The sequence below is a fragment of the Hibiscus syriacus genome, unplaced genomic scaffold (genome assembly GCF_006381635.1).
Source record: "Hibiscus syriacus cultivar Baekdansim isolate YM2019G1 unplaced genomic scaffold, ASM638163v2 tig00110348_pilon, whole genome shotgun sequence".
Taxonomy (NCBI): Eukaryota; Viridiplantae; Streptophyta; class Magnoliopsida; order Malvales; family Malvaceae; genus Hibiscus; species Hibiscus syriacus.
Genome location: NW_024062699.1, coordinates 2,618,824 through 2,638,208, shown reverse-complemented (window position 1 = coordinate 2,638,208; position 19,385 = coordinate 2,618,824). Strand labels below are relative to the sequence as shown.

Here is a 19,385-nt window from a genome sequence, read left to right as displayed (position 1 = left end):
GGTGATTAAGTAAAAAGGGTTTTAATTGATGAGAAAGGGTTAGTAATTGGATTTGGAAGTTATATTTGACTTGTCATAAGTTAAAATAAGAGGTTTAAGGTGTTAGAAATGGATTTGAGATATATTGAAAATTTGGTATGATTTTTTTATTTCAAGTGTTCTATGGGGATTTTGGATGTTTAAGTGTGTTAAAATGTTATAAGTTAGTCTTGATAAGTATGTTGGAGTTTAAAGGCCTGAAAGGAGTTAAAAGTGAGGGTTTTAGCTGAGTTTTGGTAAATTTTTGAAATGAAAAAAATGATTTCTGGGCAAGGGTATCGGTATTAGATGAACAGTACCGATACTTCAAAGCAAAAATAGGGAAATATGGGTTTGGGTATCAATACTGGAAGAACAATATCGATACCATAAGGTAAAATTTGATGAATCCTTAAAAGAGTATTGATACCAAAGGAGTAGCATCGATACTAAAGCTATCGATACTAATGGATAAGTATATGTACCATTTTTAGAGATGAAATTCCAGAATGTAGAATGGGTATCGATACTGAAGTATAGTATCTATACCATAGTGAGTAAGTATCGGTACTGTGCCTGGGATACCGATACTATTCAGAATGAAATTGTGAATTAAGTGATTCTTTTGGCTTAAGTTATTGATGATCGATTAATAGTGATTCGAATTCCAATATTCATATCAACTGTATATTTATGTAGTTATCGAACAAAAGCAAGTTCCTGACGAATTGACGATATAAGATTGAGCAAGTGAAAGATAAGAGTTTTTCTTGACTAAGTGAAGCTAAGGTGAGTACATATTATTATATATAGTCTTATGGAAAGAAGACTTGCAATGAGTCTATTTCCAATGTTTTGATTATGTGATTATATGAATATAAGCATAGTTTTTCCTTTGATATTATGTGAACATGCATTGATTATATTCCATGTTATATGATATTGACCTATGTGATTACATGAATATATGATATAAGCTATGTGGCATTGACCTATGTGATTATATGAACATGTGATATAAGCTATATGACAAGGATCTATGTGATTATATGTCTATGTGATATTGAACTACGTGATTATATGAATATGTGAACTGTATAAATGGTAAATACCAAAAGTATGTGATATGAGAGCTAAAGGTATAATTGGCATGCCAAGAGTTGAGGGTTCTACGCGGTCCGTCGGGAGAATTCTACGTGGTCCGTCGGGAGAATTCTACGTGGTCCTTCGGGACATTTCTACGCGGTCCTTCGGGACATATCTATGTGGTCCTTCGGGACATTTCTATGTGACACTTTGGTGCATATTCTATGTGGTACTTCAATGCAATTTATACTAGCTGTGGTGACATCATTAGTGCACAATCTTAATGCACTCACATATCTTACGTTTTCAATGATGTACCAAGGGCTATTAAAAGAAATGATATAAATGAACAGTGCATGATAATGATATGTATGTGTGTGTGCGCGCGCGTGCGTGTGTGTGGGTGTGCGTGTGTTGTGTGTGTGCGTGCGTGAGTCTAAATAAATAAAGATTGCTTGCCTTTTTTATATATATAAAATAGTTACATTTTTGTTTGAATAATTTAGGGATTATAAAATAGTATAAAGTTTCTTTAATATATTGATAACACACTAATTATTTGAATTTGAACCTTTAAAATAAGACAATTCTTTGTAATCTACACCGTCTAATACACTATACGTAAAATCATTTACCGAACCGAAAGCTTTTAGAAAATTTATAAAATTCAGGATCGTTAAAGGATTCATAGAACTAAAAACATCTTGAATACTTGAGACTAATCCAGCGAATTCATTAAACCAGCCCTTAATCAACAGAATAACTCTCAATATTATTAATGTTAATTATAAAATAATAATCCAAAATATTAAAATTGGGTTAACTTAATTCCAAGAGGACAATTTCTCATATGAGGATATAAAAAGGATGATTATGGTAAATAAGTGATATATCAGTGCGGAAGAATAGTTTAAAAAACAAATTTTATACTCCCAAAAAAAGGATAATGGAGGATCTTGAACTGTAACTCCATACATAAAGCAAATTGAGTGGATCAGCTTGATTGTAACCCTAAATGGATTGAGCTGATGATGATCAAAGAGAAAACATGCATCGTACGAGACAAACAAAAAAATATGATCAAAATGTGCACAAACTATTTGACCACATCGTCGTTATTCATATATACAATATTTTTGTACGTCAAGCACATGAAATACCAACGGTGGAGGCAGCAGTGAATCTTTCTGATGCGCTTCTCCCAATAACCAACGAGTTAATCTCCGGCAAAATCCCTCCGCAATCGATCTCGGGAACCTCGGGGATCGTCGTGAGCGCACCCGACTTGTCGTAAATCACATAGTACTCCTCGATCGATCTTTGTTTCAGCCACAAAACCGAATGACTCGGTCTTTGTCTGAACTTGAACATGAATTTGAAGAGTTTAAGGATGGAACGGGAGAATTTGGAAGGCTGCTTCTTGGAAACAGGTGGAGGAAGGGTGTCAGGCGTGGACATGGTTCTTTAATGGAAAGCTGAGTCGAGCTGACGTTTGAAAGATTTGAGTTCCAACGAGTCATGCGGAGTGCTACCGTTGAACCGAGTTAAACTAAGGCTTTTTATATATGGGAAGATGTGAGATAACAATTACCATAAAAGATCCAAAAAAGGAAAAGAAAAGAGAGCGTTAAGGGCTCACGGTCTCTTCATTTTGGACCATTCAATTTGGGTGACATTTTTCCATTTTATCTTTGTAGTGGATAAAACGTTTGATTGAAAGGGTGTATAGATTGTGAACAAACTTTGGATTTTCACTGATTAAACATTTTCCGTAATACTATTACTGGTAAAAGATACCAGCACAAGCAATCTTCCTTAAACTGCACCTCTGCTATTTTCTAAAGACAAAATCCTTTCTGTCGAGGAACATTGCTTCCTCTGATCTCAGCCCCACGCAGCACCTTATTGACATCATTGTACATTTTAGGCAGGCCAAAAGGGCTTAAACTATGGATTGTTTCAGACTTGTTTACTGCTTTTTGTGCATATGATTTAATCAACCACATCACTGCTAAAGAGCTTGAAACTGGTGGCATCAAGAACCAACTTCCTGGTAGAGGAGAAAGCTCCCATAACCCCGACACGGTGAACAAGACTATGATTAACAGATGATCCAGTAGGCGAGCCACGATTTCGAGCGCTTGTAGGTCATGTTGTAGAGAAGCATGGGGAGGATGAAATCTAATGGGATGAAGCCAATGGCACCTATGACACCATTGATGTCACCGAAAAAGGGTAGCATTGCTGCCATAAAACCGCAGAATGCAACATACAGAGTCCGAAGAATTAGCCTGGGGATGAGATTCCTCTTTGAAAACATCCCTTGCTTTACATCAGCTGATTGCTTTTCCATAATCTCATACGCAACTTGAGAGTAAACCTGTATATTGGAGAAATGTTATTTTGAAAACAGAATTCAGATATCATGCAAATCTTTCCATCTGAACAATGTCATACCAGGCCAATGGCGAATAGCTGCAAAAGAACAAAGATAACTGCAAGGCCAATGAGGATTGTTGGGGCCAAGGTTGGTCCATCATCAGGCATTAGACTCTTGAGAATGTTTGAATTGGATTTGTTTCCAAAAGCCCAGTATCCAGAAGCTGAAGCTGAGTAGAAAGTAACCAAAATTATACTGTAACACATTACGAGTCCTTTCACCATCTTCCCTGTAGCAGGTGGAGCCAGTGTTGCCTGTATCAAAACACAATCCTGTTGAAAGCAAAAACCAAGAACAATATGTAGATTCATGTAAAAATTTGAAATGTACTTGTATTTCAGGTAGAATCCCATTCCCAAAAATGGCAGCTATTATGGAGATAGAAGTGAAGGCACTAAACATCCTTGATGAACTTTTAGATTCCAATGAATAGTCTCTATGAGGGGCGTTTTCAGACAGACCTGAAGCGCTAACAGAAGTTGATTCAAGTCCGAAAATGGTTAAGCTTTAAGCGCACACACAAAACTGGGGTTAAATATTAAAGTGTATTCATCTAACAATAAGGCCACCTTGGGACCAGCATTGAAAGATACATATAGGTGAATGGTATGTGTACCTGCGTGGATACAAGCAGCAACCACAAGGAATGTGTAGGCCAAGCTGAGAACCAGAGAAGCAAAATTGAGATGTCTGAGGGAATGGAATGTTGGCATCTGAGACAGAATTATCATCACCCCCGTTACCATTGCTATGAATTCGTACAGTTTCAACGATCCGTGGGGGACAAGGTTCGAATACATGATCTTACCACATTAACATAAACAGAATTAGAGAACCAATTCAGTTTTTTGTATCACAAATTAAAGGGCAGAAAGGTAAACAGAAACCAAACATCTAACCTACCACCAGAAGATGGGACATATGAGTGGTAGAGGATTGACTTGAGCAAACACATTGATGGTAGCTTTTAATTACTATAGGAACAAAAACAGTTTGATGGGTCCCTTACAACCCATCAAACTTGAAAAATTGAAGAAACATGTTTACATTAGGGGATAAATTTAAGAAAGTTGTCCAAACCAGCGGAGTTTTAGAACAATACCAAATTTTTCGGTGTTTATGACAATTGACATGCCTTGGATGTTACGTGAGAAGCTATTGCAATGAATAGGATATATGTAGACAAGGCTTGGTCTCCCAAAAATTCAAAATTATAGTTTGGTTTTAAAAATTTATGATTCAGTCCTAACTCCAATATAAGATTTTTAACTTAGTCCTTAAGGACCATATATATATATATATATATACCTGGAGGCATTCCCCTGCAAGCAAAATAGCTCCTATTCCAACCCCAGTGTTAATGGCTGTTTGAATAAATATCACAAAATAGAACATCCATCCTGATCCTGCAATATAATGATCAAAGCTTTAGAGTAAAACCCTATTTGATTGAGTTTCGTGTCTTTACGGGTAGTTGTAATACTGTAATTGAGTTGATGATATTATGTAAACATAAACTTAGTTAAATATCTTTATATATATATATATATATAACAATATAATTTTAGAATAATTATAATTTTTAAATCTTTAAAGCTATTCATATTGTAATATTTAAAAAAATTATGTAATTATCTTATATATGTATAAATGTTTTAAAAAAGTAAACATATTATTATCTTGATAAAGTGACATGTGTTTTTTCTTTAATTTTTTGTTTTAAAAATTGATCTTATAAACAATACTGAATTATATATAATATGTGAACAATGATGACTCAGGATTCTAATTAATTTTTATATATATGTTTATCTCTAAAATTTTATCATTGCTTTATCCCTATTTATGGGTTTGGAGAGTATGATAAAATAATTAGAGAGGAAATAAAATTATATAAATTATTTATGTATTAATATTTAGATGTGTATAACTAATAATTTATTTGATCTAATAAGATGGGACATTGGATCTTTGAAGTAAGGTTAGGAATTTTAAATCTTAATAGGGGTGTTCAATCAGTTAATTCGGTTTACAAACTGAAACGAATTAACCAAAATCCATTAACCGAATTTTTTTCTTTTAATCATTAACCGAACGGAATTTTTTTCTAAAAAAACTTAATTGAATCAAACTAAGTTCGACTAATTGATCGGTTAACCGAATTAACTGAAATTTATAAGTAATATATATTATATATTAACAGTTAAAACCAAAGTTGAAACATCCTAAAGCTAAATAATATATAAATATTTAATAATTGCGGTTAATTCATTAACTAACCGATTTCAAATCGAATTAACCGATCTCCGAAGTTTGAAAAAACCCATTAACCAATCTAACCTAAAATTAATCGACTTATCGATCAACCAAAATTTTGGTTCGATCGATTAATTCGATTTAATTAAATTATGAACACCCTATTGACATTTATGAATTAATATATTGACTGATAACCCAGTTTTGGTTTGAAAAGTTTATTATAAGAGTGACACCTTTAAATAAATTTGATCTATTTACAAATGAAAAGACTTAAACTTCTTACCTTACTTGAAATACGCATTTAACTTATGTATAGTTTTACTCATAAGTTGATCTAATATCTAAACTTGATTTATTTAATATTTTTTTAATTTTGTCAAATGATTCATTCAAAGAATATATATCATGACTTTTGATATAAAATCTATATTCTACAGTGAACAAAAACTATGTTATTTTTATAAATTATTTAAAACGATTGATCTTATAGTAATGTAAGTGTCAATTTAATATTTGGATATGATCCTAAATAATGACTATAAATTTAATTTATAAAAATATGAACTATTATAAAAAACCAAAAATAAATAACGACTAGCTAATAAAATTAAAGGAAAACTTATTAAAAACCTCCGGCGTCGAAAGCAACACGTGTAACATTCCTTATTCCACTACAAGTGATATGTGAAGGAAAAGGCAAACATCAAGAAGATGCGCATATGTGAAAACGCTTTCCGCAGTGTTTGACAAAAAGGAATAGTCCCAAAAGGTTGAAGATGATGAGGTTTGTTATTGTTACCTAAAACATCGGCGGCCAGTTCTCGGAAGCGTATGTGACGGCGACCAGCTTTTTCACAGTGGTCCAGCACCAACGACATGAGATAGTAGGAGTAGAACGTCACGCATCCCATCACCGTTAAACACAGGAAGCCCAGGCTCCATCCCAGCCCTCTAAATGCATACGGTAGCGTCAGGATCGTCGGTCCCACGATCGCCGTCGTCAGATGAAACCCCGCATGCCACCATTTCCCTGTATATTTCACCGTAAAACAAAAGAGAACTATATATCCGCCAAATTGAAATTTCATTGCTTTTGTTTCTCACCTTTGGATTCGAGAACAAAGACAGCTCCGGCGTCAGAGTCTAGACGGGACTCTGAGAACGAGTCCGGTTGCGGCGGGTGAGCCATTTTCTTGGAGAAGGAGAAGGCGTTGAATGAGCGAAGCGAATACTAATAATATATTTATAGTGAAGTTTTAAACTTCAATAGGGTTATACAGCTGCAATGTCCTTTATGATATATTTATAGAAATGAAAAAAAAAATCAGTTTATTTTTAAATAACTAAATAATTCAAAAATATATTGGCCAAGCAAAAATGAATTGCTGCTAAAAGAATGTAGTTTGAGTGGTGTCAAAAGTCATATGAGTGACTGCAATAGATAAACCATCGCATTTGTTTCAACAATATTATCACTTCAAATTTTACTCTCTTTTGAAAGTTTTCTGCTCTGTTTTGATTGCTTGGACGAAACTTCTCAGAAACGTGCCGTAATTACTCTGTTTATATCACTCAATCATAGTGTCGTTGATTTTTGTATCACTATTTTCTTCTTCGCTGTAACTTACCAAAGGGGTCATAACTGTCTTGAAGCTTAATGAAGCAATTTCATTTATAGCTGCTACTTGAGAATTTTGTATGATTGGTTCATCTACCTGTGTAGTTGTTTTTGAATTAAATAAACTCTGGGTTTGCAATTATTGAATAAATTTATTACATCAGTTGCTTGAAGTTGAAGTTAACTCGTCATTCCAGGAGGTTGGGTTTTGTGTTTAAAAGTCCCAACCCAACATCAAATTGTATTAATCACTTGGGATTGATATTAAGTTGCATTGAACACAATCAGGCAAAATAACAAGAGTAGGTGAAGAGCAGCTTCAACTGATGCAGTTTCTTGTACTGCCATTTCCTTGATTTTCCTGCACGATTCTCTCATATCAGTTTTCTTTTCAACTCAAAAGAGTTTTTTACTGCCAATATTCCCTTCCCTTGCTTTCTTCCTTTCTCATAGGGATTTTTGTATAAGTTTGTTACCTTTTTATCCTTTTGATTCCGATCCCGTTTAATCTTCGTCATCGAAAGCGTCCATCTCGCAACTTTCCGGAACAAACAACCATACCCTACGACTACGAAGATTGCACCTTTCCACCTGGAATATTTGAATATGGGAAGGACATGGTGCCCCTATCCAAGAGATGGCCAATTGAAGCCAATTCATGGGAATCATAGAGGGGACTCCCACAATCCCATATGTTTTCATCACTTCTCTTTTGCTGCTGTAACCTCCATCTTTCCTTTTCCACGAAAGAAGAACAGTGGTTTCTCAATTAAGCTATTTTTCCGAAACGTTCTTGCTCTGTTTTGGTTTCAAAAATGACATGGGGGTTTAACGCTTACTCATTATTTAGTGTGATATCATTATCAAAGTTCACGCATTCGTTTTGTTTTAATGAAATATAATATTAAATCTTTTGAATAAAATAAAATTGAAAAATCAACTCAATACAAAATGATTGAGGGAAACATGAACTGCTTGTAGTGCTTCGAAAATCTTTTGTGTGAAAAGAAACAAATGCAATTGGGTCTGCATTCGTGCTTTCAGTCTGCAAGGGAATGAATCTCTGAAAGACTGGTTGATCAAAAGAAGACCACTCGGGACTACAAGGTTGGCATGTTGGGCTGCTGCTGGAACTGATGGCCAGACACTTGCTTACCTTCTTGATCATGATCGGACCTCAAAATTTATAATAAGAAAATTTGAATTTATAAAATTTTAGGAAAAAAATGTTTATAAAAAAGTATAAAAAATAATTAAATTATATAAAAAAATTATTTTTTTTACAAAATAGACGGATTTTATCAGCCCAATACAGATTATTATTTCAGGTTTGTTGATATTTCTTACAGATGATTATTTCTGGTTTGTTGATATCTCCTACTTTCCAATCACTAGGTTTTAGCAGTCTCAGTTCACATATGCGGTAGCAATAATGCGACTGTTAGGGATAGGGAATGCTTCTGCTACTGCCATTGTCTGTTAGATTACCTTTTTTTCGGTAGCAGGGTGGCGATTATTATCTATAATGAGGGATGGGTACAGAATTTGAATCCAGCCGATCTCAATCCGGTCCGACTCAATCGAATCGAGTATTTTAAAAAAATCAGGTTCAGATTTAATTTTTTAGAGATTATATTCGGTCGAGTTAGGTTCGGATTTAGAGTAAAAATACTTGACTCGATCCGGGAAAAAAATTTTACCTTTTATATTTAGGAATATAAATATCCTTATATATTTTTTTAAATTAAATACATTTTTATTGAATAAAAAAATTTTTTGATAAATATATTATTTTAGATCCACTCGAGTTGAATTTAATTTCAAATTTTATCTCAAAAAATAAATCAAATTGAATCGAGAAAAAAAAAATATTTTACCTATCAAATCGGTTCGTGCTCATCCTTCTATAACATATATAAAAAAGAGTAAGCTCTTATATATTTTGTTAAATAAGATATCACATTTAACTTTAAATGCCTAGCTTATGTCATTCAGATTTTTACTATATGATTCCGTCTTCACACACATTTCACTTCGTCTGGTTGTGAAGAATCTACACAGAAGCAAAGTCCAAAGGTTTTACTATATATTAATAAAAGGAGAAAGAAAGGTTTTACAATATAGTTTGTTGTATATTCGTAATTTTATAATGAATATTAGTAAAGCTTATTTAAAAATCTATTAATCAGAATATACTATGTGGTTACACTAATAAAAGAAAATATATTTTCTTAAAATTTAAAGAATCAACAATTAAGTATGTAGAATGTGTATATATCCGTAAATAAAAAAAATTAGGTACGAACTAATTTACTTTAGTGGTTAAATGAATCATTATTATCTTAGAGATTACATGTTCGAGCACCAACGACTGCAGTAAAGTGATTGAGCGTTCATTGTCAAATAATTAAGAACATTATAATAGATACTACTTTAATCATTTAAAACTTAATAAAAAAAATTAAACAAATAAATATTATTTTATAATCATATTAAATTACTAAAAATTACCTTACTAATCACGTTCATTGGCCACTTAAGACCACACCGCTCATGCAAAAAGGGAGGGAAATCCCGTTACATACCTACACTGGTCGAGCCAGCTGACACATTTTTTAAATATTTAAATAGAAAATGAAAATAAAATTAATATTCTTTTGGAGGGAAATCCCTGTTACATACCTACACTGGTCGAGCCAGCTGACACATTTTTTTAAAATTTAAATAGAAAATGAAAATAAAATTAATATTATCTTTTGAAAATATTAATATCATTTTAAAATACAATTAATATTGTAATTTAACTTTTTTGACTTTATCATTATATATATCAACAAGAAATACAATCGATTATTACTATAAAAGTTATTTATACAGTATCTTATAAGATTATAAGTGTAAAATATTACGTTATCTATATCTATAGATAAATGAGTAATTATTTTAACTTCTTTAGTATAATCACAAAATTACCTTTAACGTTTGTATAAATAATATTTTGATTTTAATTTTGTATAAATAACTATTTTGATTTTAAATTTTGTAGAATATTACATTCAACATTATAATTTATGATCAAATTATTCCATATTAAATGAATCATTAATTGACTAACGATAATACATATTATTAATGTAAACAAGTGTGCATCACTTAAATGAATGATGTGACACATATCACACACTTAGAGTAATATCCGTTCTTAATTTTCTTATAATTGATAACATATACATTTTATAGACGTAACTGCTTAAACTCATATATTTTTAAAAAATATTTCATTTTACCATTCACATCGCTTTATATTTGTTATCTTGATTTTTAAAATGAATGTCGTAAATTATATATATTGTTTGTAACATTCTTGTCTTATCGATAAAATTAAACGAATATAAGACATTACGCAGGACATAAAATGGCTGTCCCATATTGTCTTATTAAACATCATCTTTTGCATCGTTTTTTCAGGTAACGCATACAGAAAAGAGACTAAATAACATCTATTTTAATCATTTCTTTTTGCTAACATTGTCAATTTTGATTTACAGAGTCCATTACACAGATGTTTTTGCAACAACTAATGTCACTGCTATAACGGAGAAACACTAAAACGTATCTCCACTTCCAGGAATTTACACTTCCATTATCACTGGGGAATATTATTATTAGCTTAGTATCATATATGTATATATATATAATTGAATACAAATTGAAAAACCAATAACATTGAATACTTGCTGTCATTAACTTGAAGGGACAACCGAGAGCTCGAGTCTGCCGGTCCATTCCTCACCTGGCTTCAATGTTATTGGTTTTTCAATTGCTGCACCATTGACAAAGCATCTGCTTGTATTCTTCATCCCCAAAATCGGCAATGGCTTTAGATTTCTTCTCCCATGGATTCCAAACACCTGCAGAAATGCAAAGAACTTGACATCAAGGCCATTTTGGTTCTACCAGGATGCCATTAATCAGCACATGCTTTAGATTGAATTGAAGAGGTTTCAAAACTTACCAATATCTGGAAGGCCTTCTTTTCTAATAAAAAAGGTTCGTTTTCGTTCGTGGTCGAATATCGCTATGACATCTCTTGAGCCAAGATAAACTCTGTCGATCTACAAATAAAAAATTAAGGAATAAACGCCTACTCTGTCTACTTGCAAAATGCTTGTTTTACAACATCTTGGCACCAGCATGATAGTTTATCAACCAACCGATATACTTTCCGAGAACTGAAAAGGTTTTTCGTTCAAAGGAGGGCCTAAGCTTTACCTCAGATTCGAATGTTAAGGCATCTCCTTGTTCGGAAGCGCTCCCTTTGGCATAGGTTGTCGAGAGTCGAGAGTCTCCAATCCTTCTACCCTCACTTCACTGTTAATTAGTATACAAGAAAAGATACCATAATATCTAGAGGATAATGTTTCCCATGATTGAGTGCTTTACTTTCTTTACCATAAGAACATATGTACCTGATATCAGAGATGGAGAAATAGTGTGATAAGCAATTGAGAAACTAAAAGGCTTGCAATTAATATTCCTGATGCGTGATATCAAGCTTAGATTCCATCTGCTGTCAAATATACTCTAAGGCGAAATTCGAAACTGGAAGGTATAGATCAATGATCAACCTGTGTGGCCAGATCTTCAAATCGTCTTCCGATGGCTTTAGCAGTAAATCGATATAGGCTTTTCCGTCGGAATCATTTGGATGCAAAGGTGGTGGATTCTCATCGATGATCCAGGTCCTGTTCCGGGCAAACCCATGTTGCTCAAGCGATCCTCGCTGACCAAACTAGCAAATTCAAAAGAAAACCTATCAACCATGCATACAGACTGATAGAAAAACCGATGCATATAAGCACTGGATCCTAAATACCTGTGGGAAACATATAGGTATCCCTCCCGAACGCATACGGTGGCTTGAAAATTGCCTACAACACAAAAAAAAAATGGCTCAGGTGACAACTTGTACCATAAATATTTGCATAATACAAATACTGTGACTTAGTACTGTGGATTTTGAATGTTACCTTGCTACTTGTAAATAGCAATTCTTCACCTCGGTCGGTCCTCCATGAAAGAACCTGTCCTCCATGCAAGCTAACCTGAAGAGATTTCAGGCAACAAATATCATTATTTAACCCCAAATTGCAGTTTGATTGAGAGGGTAAATGACAACTAAAATCAAACATCTTAAACTGTTCTTCAACCTATTCAACTTGTTCAATATTCCAGATACCTTAAAAACTATGAAAAAAGACTAGAAAACAAAAGAAGATCAAAATTAGAGACAAAGATTCTGACCCTTGCAGATGCTCCTCGAGGATTCCGAAGCAGAATCTGATCAGTTCCATTTCTATCCTTTGTGACTTCAACAGCTGCCCCAGAATTATTCATAGTGAAAGACACGGCAAGGACATGTAAGAGAAAACAAACAAAAGGCTTTATAAACAATCAGTGAAGCAGTTGAGAGCGCCCTTCACACTTTCTCGTGAAAAAACCCAAATTTCTCGTGAAAATCCCTACTACCACTGCAACTACCTCAATCTTTCTTCAGCGCTAAAACTGCCAACAAGAGAAAAAGTTCAGTGACAGATGGCCGCTTGAAGATTTGAAATCTCTCCAAATTTCCCAAAACAGACCAAATTTCAAGGAGAGAAAATTAAGAAGGATAAGACCCAACTGTAGAAAAACTTCCAAATCACCAAGCTGTCTTAAAACCTCAAAGAACAGACCAAAAAACGGTTTCAAAGACGACCAAAATTAATGTTGAAGCATCTGTTTTCTCCCCCAAAACAAAAACGTTTACGATACAATCAGTTTGGAAGAATTTAGGGGTGGTTGAAACCAGGAGGAAGGAGGGTCGAGCAGAGAACAAAAGGCCTTTTTTTTTGGAGAAATATTTGTCTGCAAATTTGAGTCTGACCTTTGGGTTTGTTGAAGAAACCATTAGATATAATCCCTCATATAGGTCATGGTAGGGAAGGCGACTGGCCCATTATTTAATTAGTATTACTGGATATTTTTAAAGTCAAAAAATTTATGCCAAAGACCAAGCAACGAGGACAAACTTTTGGCTTGGATCGGTGGTGGTGGTGGTGGTGGTGCCTTCCAGGCATGACGTAGACTAACGTCCGACACTGAATTTAACTGAATTAACGACCCACCAAAAATATTACTAGTAAATAAAAATATACTACTTTATTGAAGGGACACTAGGAGCTAGGAAAGGAAAAGGTTTTCTTTTCTTTATTTCATCGATCACTTGTTTCAACAAAAAGCATCATTAATTGTATGAAAGTTTTGAAAGTTGAATCAAACCCACTCTAAAAATGGATGGATTAGATTAGTCTAAGATTAGTTCTCTGTTACACCATCTCTTTTTACAGTGAAGACCAACACACAATGGATCAAATAGAAAGAGCTTGTTTTTCTAACAAGGTTTCGTATTCGATTCAACTTTTATTTGATCGAACGATAAAATATTAAATATTTTTAAATAAAGTTTTGAACTTTAAAAGTTATAAATCTAAAATATAACATTATAAATTTCGGGTTAAATAGAGAAAATAGAGTTTCACATAAGTGGATCTAAGCTTTAAAAAGAAACTGTCAATGGAGAAAACATGTGAGCGGCCTAATGATGTATATCATTGAAGTCTTTTTGCTCTGATTAGCCTACGGTGCTCACCCTATTGGCTGATGCCATCTTTCGGCAGAAATGTCATGCCTTACAACTAAGGTCGACAAAGATGAACCAATGGGGAGGGGGGATCAAATTCATGTTGATTCAGCTTGACATTGATCTTTTAACAGCTAACAGGCCGTATTGGGCCTCGACGGAAAAGAATTTTTCTAGAGCCCAGAATTTTTATAATTTATTATATTTATAAAAATAGTTTTATATTAATTACAAAATTCAACTATTTTTAATATTTATTATTATGGATTCGATTTTTTTATTAAGCTAAGATTGATTATAAATTAATATTTGTTCTAAATATCTCAATTATTTGATAATAAATGTTCAATCACCCTTCTGCAGTCAATGGTGCTTGAACCGTGAGCTCTAGAAACAACAACGATTCATTTAACCACTAAGATAATTTGATTCATGCGACTCAATTTATTAATATTATTATTAGGGGTCTACTCCTATATTTTTTTTTCTAATATTTAACAAGTGTTTAAATTTTTATCAATATTTTTATGTAACATTTTTTTATGCAATACTTGTTATTAGGGGTTTAATTTTTTTAATATTTTTTATTAGATGTATACTTTTAAAATTCAATTTCTTTTATAATATTTATTTGTTATTATAAGTCTAATTTTTCAGTATTTTTTTTATTAGAAGTCTATTTTTTAAAATATTTGATATTATGAGTATACTCTTAAAATTAATTTTTTTAATATTTATTATTGTGAAGTCATTTCTTTCAATACTTGTTACTATGAAGTCGCTCTTAAAATTTATTTATTTTTTAATACTTATTATTAGGAACAATTACTTAAATAATGGTATGTTACTACTACATAACGATCATTGTTGTGATTACATACCATTATGTAGTGGTATGTAACCACAACAATGATCGTTATATAGTGGTAACGAAATCATCCGAAACCGCGATATTCAGATCTATTAATGTCCACAATAACATATGTTACTAAAAATTCATAACTACAATATTTGCATTAACTGTAATATCATCAGTTGTGTTCACAATAACAATAAACACATCGTGACTAAATACACAAATATAAACACTAATTTAAATTAATTATTAGGAACTTAATTTTTTTATTCAAGATCACCAAAAACTAATATACGGGACCCGATAACTAATGAAGCTTTTTATACAATCGAATATCCAAGAAAGACTATTTCCCGGCCAACAAATGTAAACGATATTTTATCCTTCAAAGGGAGAAATCATGTGCCACATTAAAGACTAAAGATTGCACGCATCAAATGGGGGGCTTGAATTTTATGAAGACACTCAAACTCCGACCCCACACGAGCAACCATAAATAGGTCGCCAATCAAACACTTTCAAAAGTATGGACCTAGTCTTACCCGTGGGGCGAGTTGCTTTTTTCTCAAATTTTGACCTATCCTCTAAAAGAAGATGGAACAGACGGAAATCTTGTGTGACATGAATAACATTTATGTGAAATTTTGGGTAATATTTGGGTTGTGGTTATTATAGACGATTTTTTTTATTTAGATGGAGAATTATAATTGATGATTCATCATGGTAGTGCTCTAGATGGTTAACATCGTTTGGTTAAGAAGTGAAAAGTGTGTGGAACAACTCGAAAAGGAGAAGAAGAAAAGGGATCCTTTTTAAATCTTGATTGTGGGTTTCATAATGATATTTAGTGTTAGTGTAAGCCTAGGGTCATAATTATTAATCGTATGCTGCTAAGTTGAATAGATATGACATCATGACAACAGGGTAAAAGTCGACTTGATATTTTTTTTCAATTTTGAGTTTTTCGAGTCCATTCGAATTATCAATTCGGTTTTCGAGTTAGAGTCGAATTAAAATTTTGGGTTATTCGGAAAATAAAAAAATTGGACTTCAAAGTATAAGATTGCATGTATAATTTGGATCAAGTTTATCAACTTAGAAATTGGAAATTCTGGGACCAGTTTGTTTTTTCTTGTCAAACTGTGTATGCATGCATGTCATGTAAACTGTGCAAGTATGTACCTTATTAGTTGGGTGCCTGCCATAATTATACCCTTCGATACTTTTTGACTAGAATTTGGATCAAACGAATGTGGTCACTGGTTACGTATAGGGAGGCGCCATTTATCGTACACTGCAAACAAAGTAATAATCCAACTTAACTTTATAGGCGAGTTTTAAATTCAAATCAACAAAATTTAGTTCGATTCATTTTATACTATTAAAAACTCTTTGATAGATTTGAAGCTCCAATGCTAAAATTATAACTCATTCTTTTACTTCTAAAATCATACCTTATTTCCATTGAACAAAAGAAAGGTTTTAGTGCCGATCTCCTTTAGAAGCTCAAAGCGTCCAAATGAAAGAAACAAAACTTCCATCATCTGGGGATTCATCGATTGAAATTGAATCCAACTTTTCAACTGTTTGGACCTTGGACAAGGTAGGTAGTTGTCGGATTGGGTTGAAAGTGAATTTGTTTGGTCTATTCAAATGGCCTTTAATTCGAGCCTAATGTCTGAGCCCCAATCAAAATTTAATGCTCACAGTGTCGTAACCTTTTTTTAAAATAAATAATCTAAAATAATTAAGAATTTATTTTAGGAAATTTGGATATTTGTTTAATGTAAAATTTAAAGTTGCCATCGACCTTTGGATTAGGTAGGTCAAATACCTAATAACGTCTTTTCAAATAATTTTAAGAAAAATCATTTTAAAGGATTATAGAGTCGATTACATGTGAGAAATGATAAGCACATCCACATCACACAAAATCGATACCTAATCACTTATAGGTTGTCATGACAGTGGAAATTATAGACTCGAGTCAAAAATTAAAATACAATCCTTTTTATTGAATAATTGATTAATTTATTACAAATTCACTTTTCATTTGAATGCTGTCGAATCACACTACTTTTATCAAGTTATACTTTTCACGTCCATTCTACGACAAGAGTTCTAGAAAAATTACAAGAGAGCTTCGAAATATACCATTAAATGTAAGGATATATATATATATATAAAGAATATTAGGGTTTTAAAAAATATTACGTATATAAGTATGATATAATGCACACGTAGAATAATAAAACAAAATGAAGTATGCTTAACGCATATATATATATATATATATATATAATGGACTAAAATGTGAACGTACCAACATGACAAGTCAAAATACAAATATCAAAAAAATTACATGGGCTAAATAAAATAAAATGATGGAACAGAATGAAGGATAAACAAAATATGGCTATAGGAACCTAACGAATTGAAGATTAATAATGCTGAAAATTAGATAAGATTAAATATAAAGGTTTGAATGCAAATGAACAAATGTAAATAAGCTTCCTAAAATATGACTAAGTAAAATTAAAGTATGACTAAATTAAAATAACAGTAAACTAAAGCCACAAATGTAAACATGACCAGAAAAACAAGAAACCTAATATGAATATATTATAATATATGTACTGAAATTAAAATTAAACACTAAAGCATGCAAGACTGAAATGAACTTCATTAAAATTTGAAAGGTTAAAAAAATGGCCCATTTGAGAAATGTGTGGGTCTTTTGATTGAACCCTAAATACCAGTAAAAGGCTTAAAAACTAGGATTCATTTGCCTTTCTCCTCACGCCGCATATCTCTACTCCCCTTTCCCTTTTCTTCGTTTTATGGAGAAATGGCTAAAAGAGAAGCCACGGCCACCGGATCGGTGCTGATGAAGGGTTAGATGACTCCTAAACGACCCTCTTACAAACATAAAAGTCTAAACTAACTCTTCTAACTTCAAAAACCCCACAAAATCGGTCCTAGGCTTAGGATTAAAAGAAACTTGATGCCTTTGGTTGATGAAGAGGCGTTCTTCATTCCAATGAAGCAAAGACGGGAGTCTTCCACTGTGAAAGGTAAGGTTCTTTTTTCGTTTTTTTGGGTTATGGTTTTGATTATTTTTTCCTTTTTTAGGTTCGAACGCACTCCTTTTCTCTTGTTTTATGGTTTTCGAATCTCCTCTTTTCACAATTTCTTGATCTGAGTTTTAAATCCGAAACCCTTCTCCATTTTTTTTAATCCATATGTTGCTTTTGATCATGTCCTATTTTGACAGCACCGGACGAAGAAGGCGATCACTATGATGGGGTGGTTCACGTTTTTAAAGCATCATATTTTTGAGTTGTTGTGTTGTTACCGTTTTTCGGTTAGGTTTTAAATTTGAGTTTCGACTTGATTAATTTGATTAGAGTTGTTATCGATTATTTTAAAACGAATTTATGTTGGTCGGATACAATATTATTTATATGTATTTTATTAGAAGTATGTCGAGTTCGAGAATCTATTTACGATCAAGGAATGATTAACACATTTGAACAGTATTTTCGGTATCAATTAATTTTTTGATTTTTTTAATTACGAAAATTCAAAATTCAAATTAAAATTTAAAAAATTCTATTCAAATTAAATAAAAAAATAATAATTAAATATTAAATAAATAATAAAATAAATAAAATAATAAATCAAAATAGATAATAAAAAAATAAAAAATAAAAAAACAAAGAAAAAAAATTAAATAAATAAATTTAAAAATAAATAAATAAAAGAATAAGTTAAAGAAAAAAATAATAAAAAAGAGAAAAAATTATATAAAATATGAAATACAATAAAAAAATAAAAAAAATAAAAGAGTTAAATTTTGAAATATATAAAAAAATAAAAAAAAGAAATTAATCTGTATTAGTGATCAAAATAAAACTTGCATAAAATAATATGGTTAAATCATAAATATCTAATGAGGATTGATCAGATAAATAAATCAAAACAACTAAAATTATGATAAATATGTGTTAAAATAAAACGAATACAAAATAAAGTGATAAAAAATTATAATAACCCCAAAACTAGTTATTAAAACTAAAAGAGTGTTAAAGTTAAGGGGATTATTAAATGATTAACTCCTAAATTAAATGAATAAAGTACGAAGTTTTCAGATCTAAAGGACCTGACACGTGGTTTACCTCTTTATTTTGGTGACAATAGCATAAAGTATATTATAAATAAAGGACCTAATGAATGATTTACCCAAAAGTAAAAAAAAAACCACCCTTATTTCTAGTTGTTCATAGAATCAAAACAAAGTGAAATTTTCTCTATCTCTGTTTTCTTCTTCAACAGGGGAGAGGAGCACATAACCCAGAGCTGTCGTTCGTGTGATCAACCTGGTCAGCCGAAGACTTCGAAAAACGAGAGCCCCCTTTTTCGATAA

At 32.1% G+C, this 19,385-nt stretch overlaps 1 protein-coding gene, 1 long non-coding RNA gene and 1 pseudogene across 2 annotated transcripts; 1 reads left to right on the top strand and 2 right to left on the bottom strand.

Annotated features, from left to right (window-relative positions):
* Positions 1-3,112: 3,112 nt before the first annotated feature.
* On the bottom strand, positions 3,113-7,054 carry LOC120120825 (probable GABA transporter 2). The gene is made up of 7 exons (XM_039140360.1): positions 6,908-7,054; positions 6,603-6,833; positions 4,853-4,950; positions 4,161-4,347; positions 3,875-4,005; positions 3,562-3,798; positions 3,113-3,484 (listed from the first exon to the last, which is right to left on the bottom strand). The coding sequence occupies exons 1-7, from the start codon at positions 6,990-6,992 to the stop codon at positions 3,206-3,208; spliced, it is 1,248 nt and encodes a 415-aa protein (XP_038996291.1). The 5' UTR covers positions 6,993-7,054; the 3' UTR covers positions 3,113-3,205.
* Positions 7,055-11,149: 4,095 nt separating this feature from the next.
* On the bottom strand, positions 11,150-12,861 carry LOC120120828 (annotated as a pseudogene).
* A 4,899-nt stretch (positions 12,862-17,760) lies between these two features.
* LOC120120829 lies at positions 17,761-18,393 on the top strand. Its single transcript, XR_005515937.1, has 2 exons — positions 17,761-18,033; positions 18,234-18,393. It is a non-coding gene; the product is annotated as an uncharacterized LOC120120829 (long non-coding RNA).
* The last annotated feature ends 992 nt before the right edge of the window (positions 18,394-19,385 follow it).

Excerpts from the sequence above, each read along its gene's own strand:
- LOC120120825 (XM_039140360.1), bottom strand. The coding sequence starts at position 6,992 with ATGGCTCACCCGCCGCAACCGGACTCGTTCTCAGAGTCCCGTCTAGAC. Across the intron at positions 4,951-6,602 it reads ACTGGCCGCCGATGTTTTAG|GATCAGGATGGATGTTCTAT; the intron begins GTAACAATAACA and ends ATTATATTGCAG. Across the intron at positions 3,485-3,561 it reads AGCTATTCGCCATTGGCCTG|GTTTACTCTCAAGTTGCGTA; the intron begins GTATGACATTGT and ends TCCAATATACAG.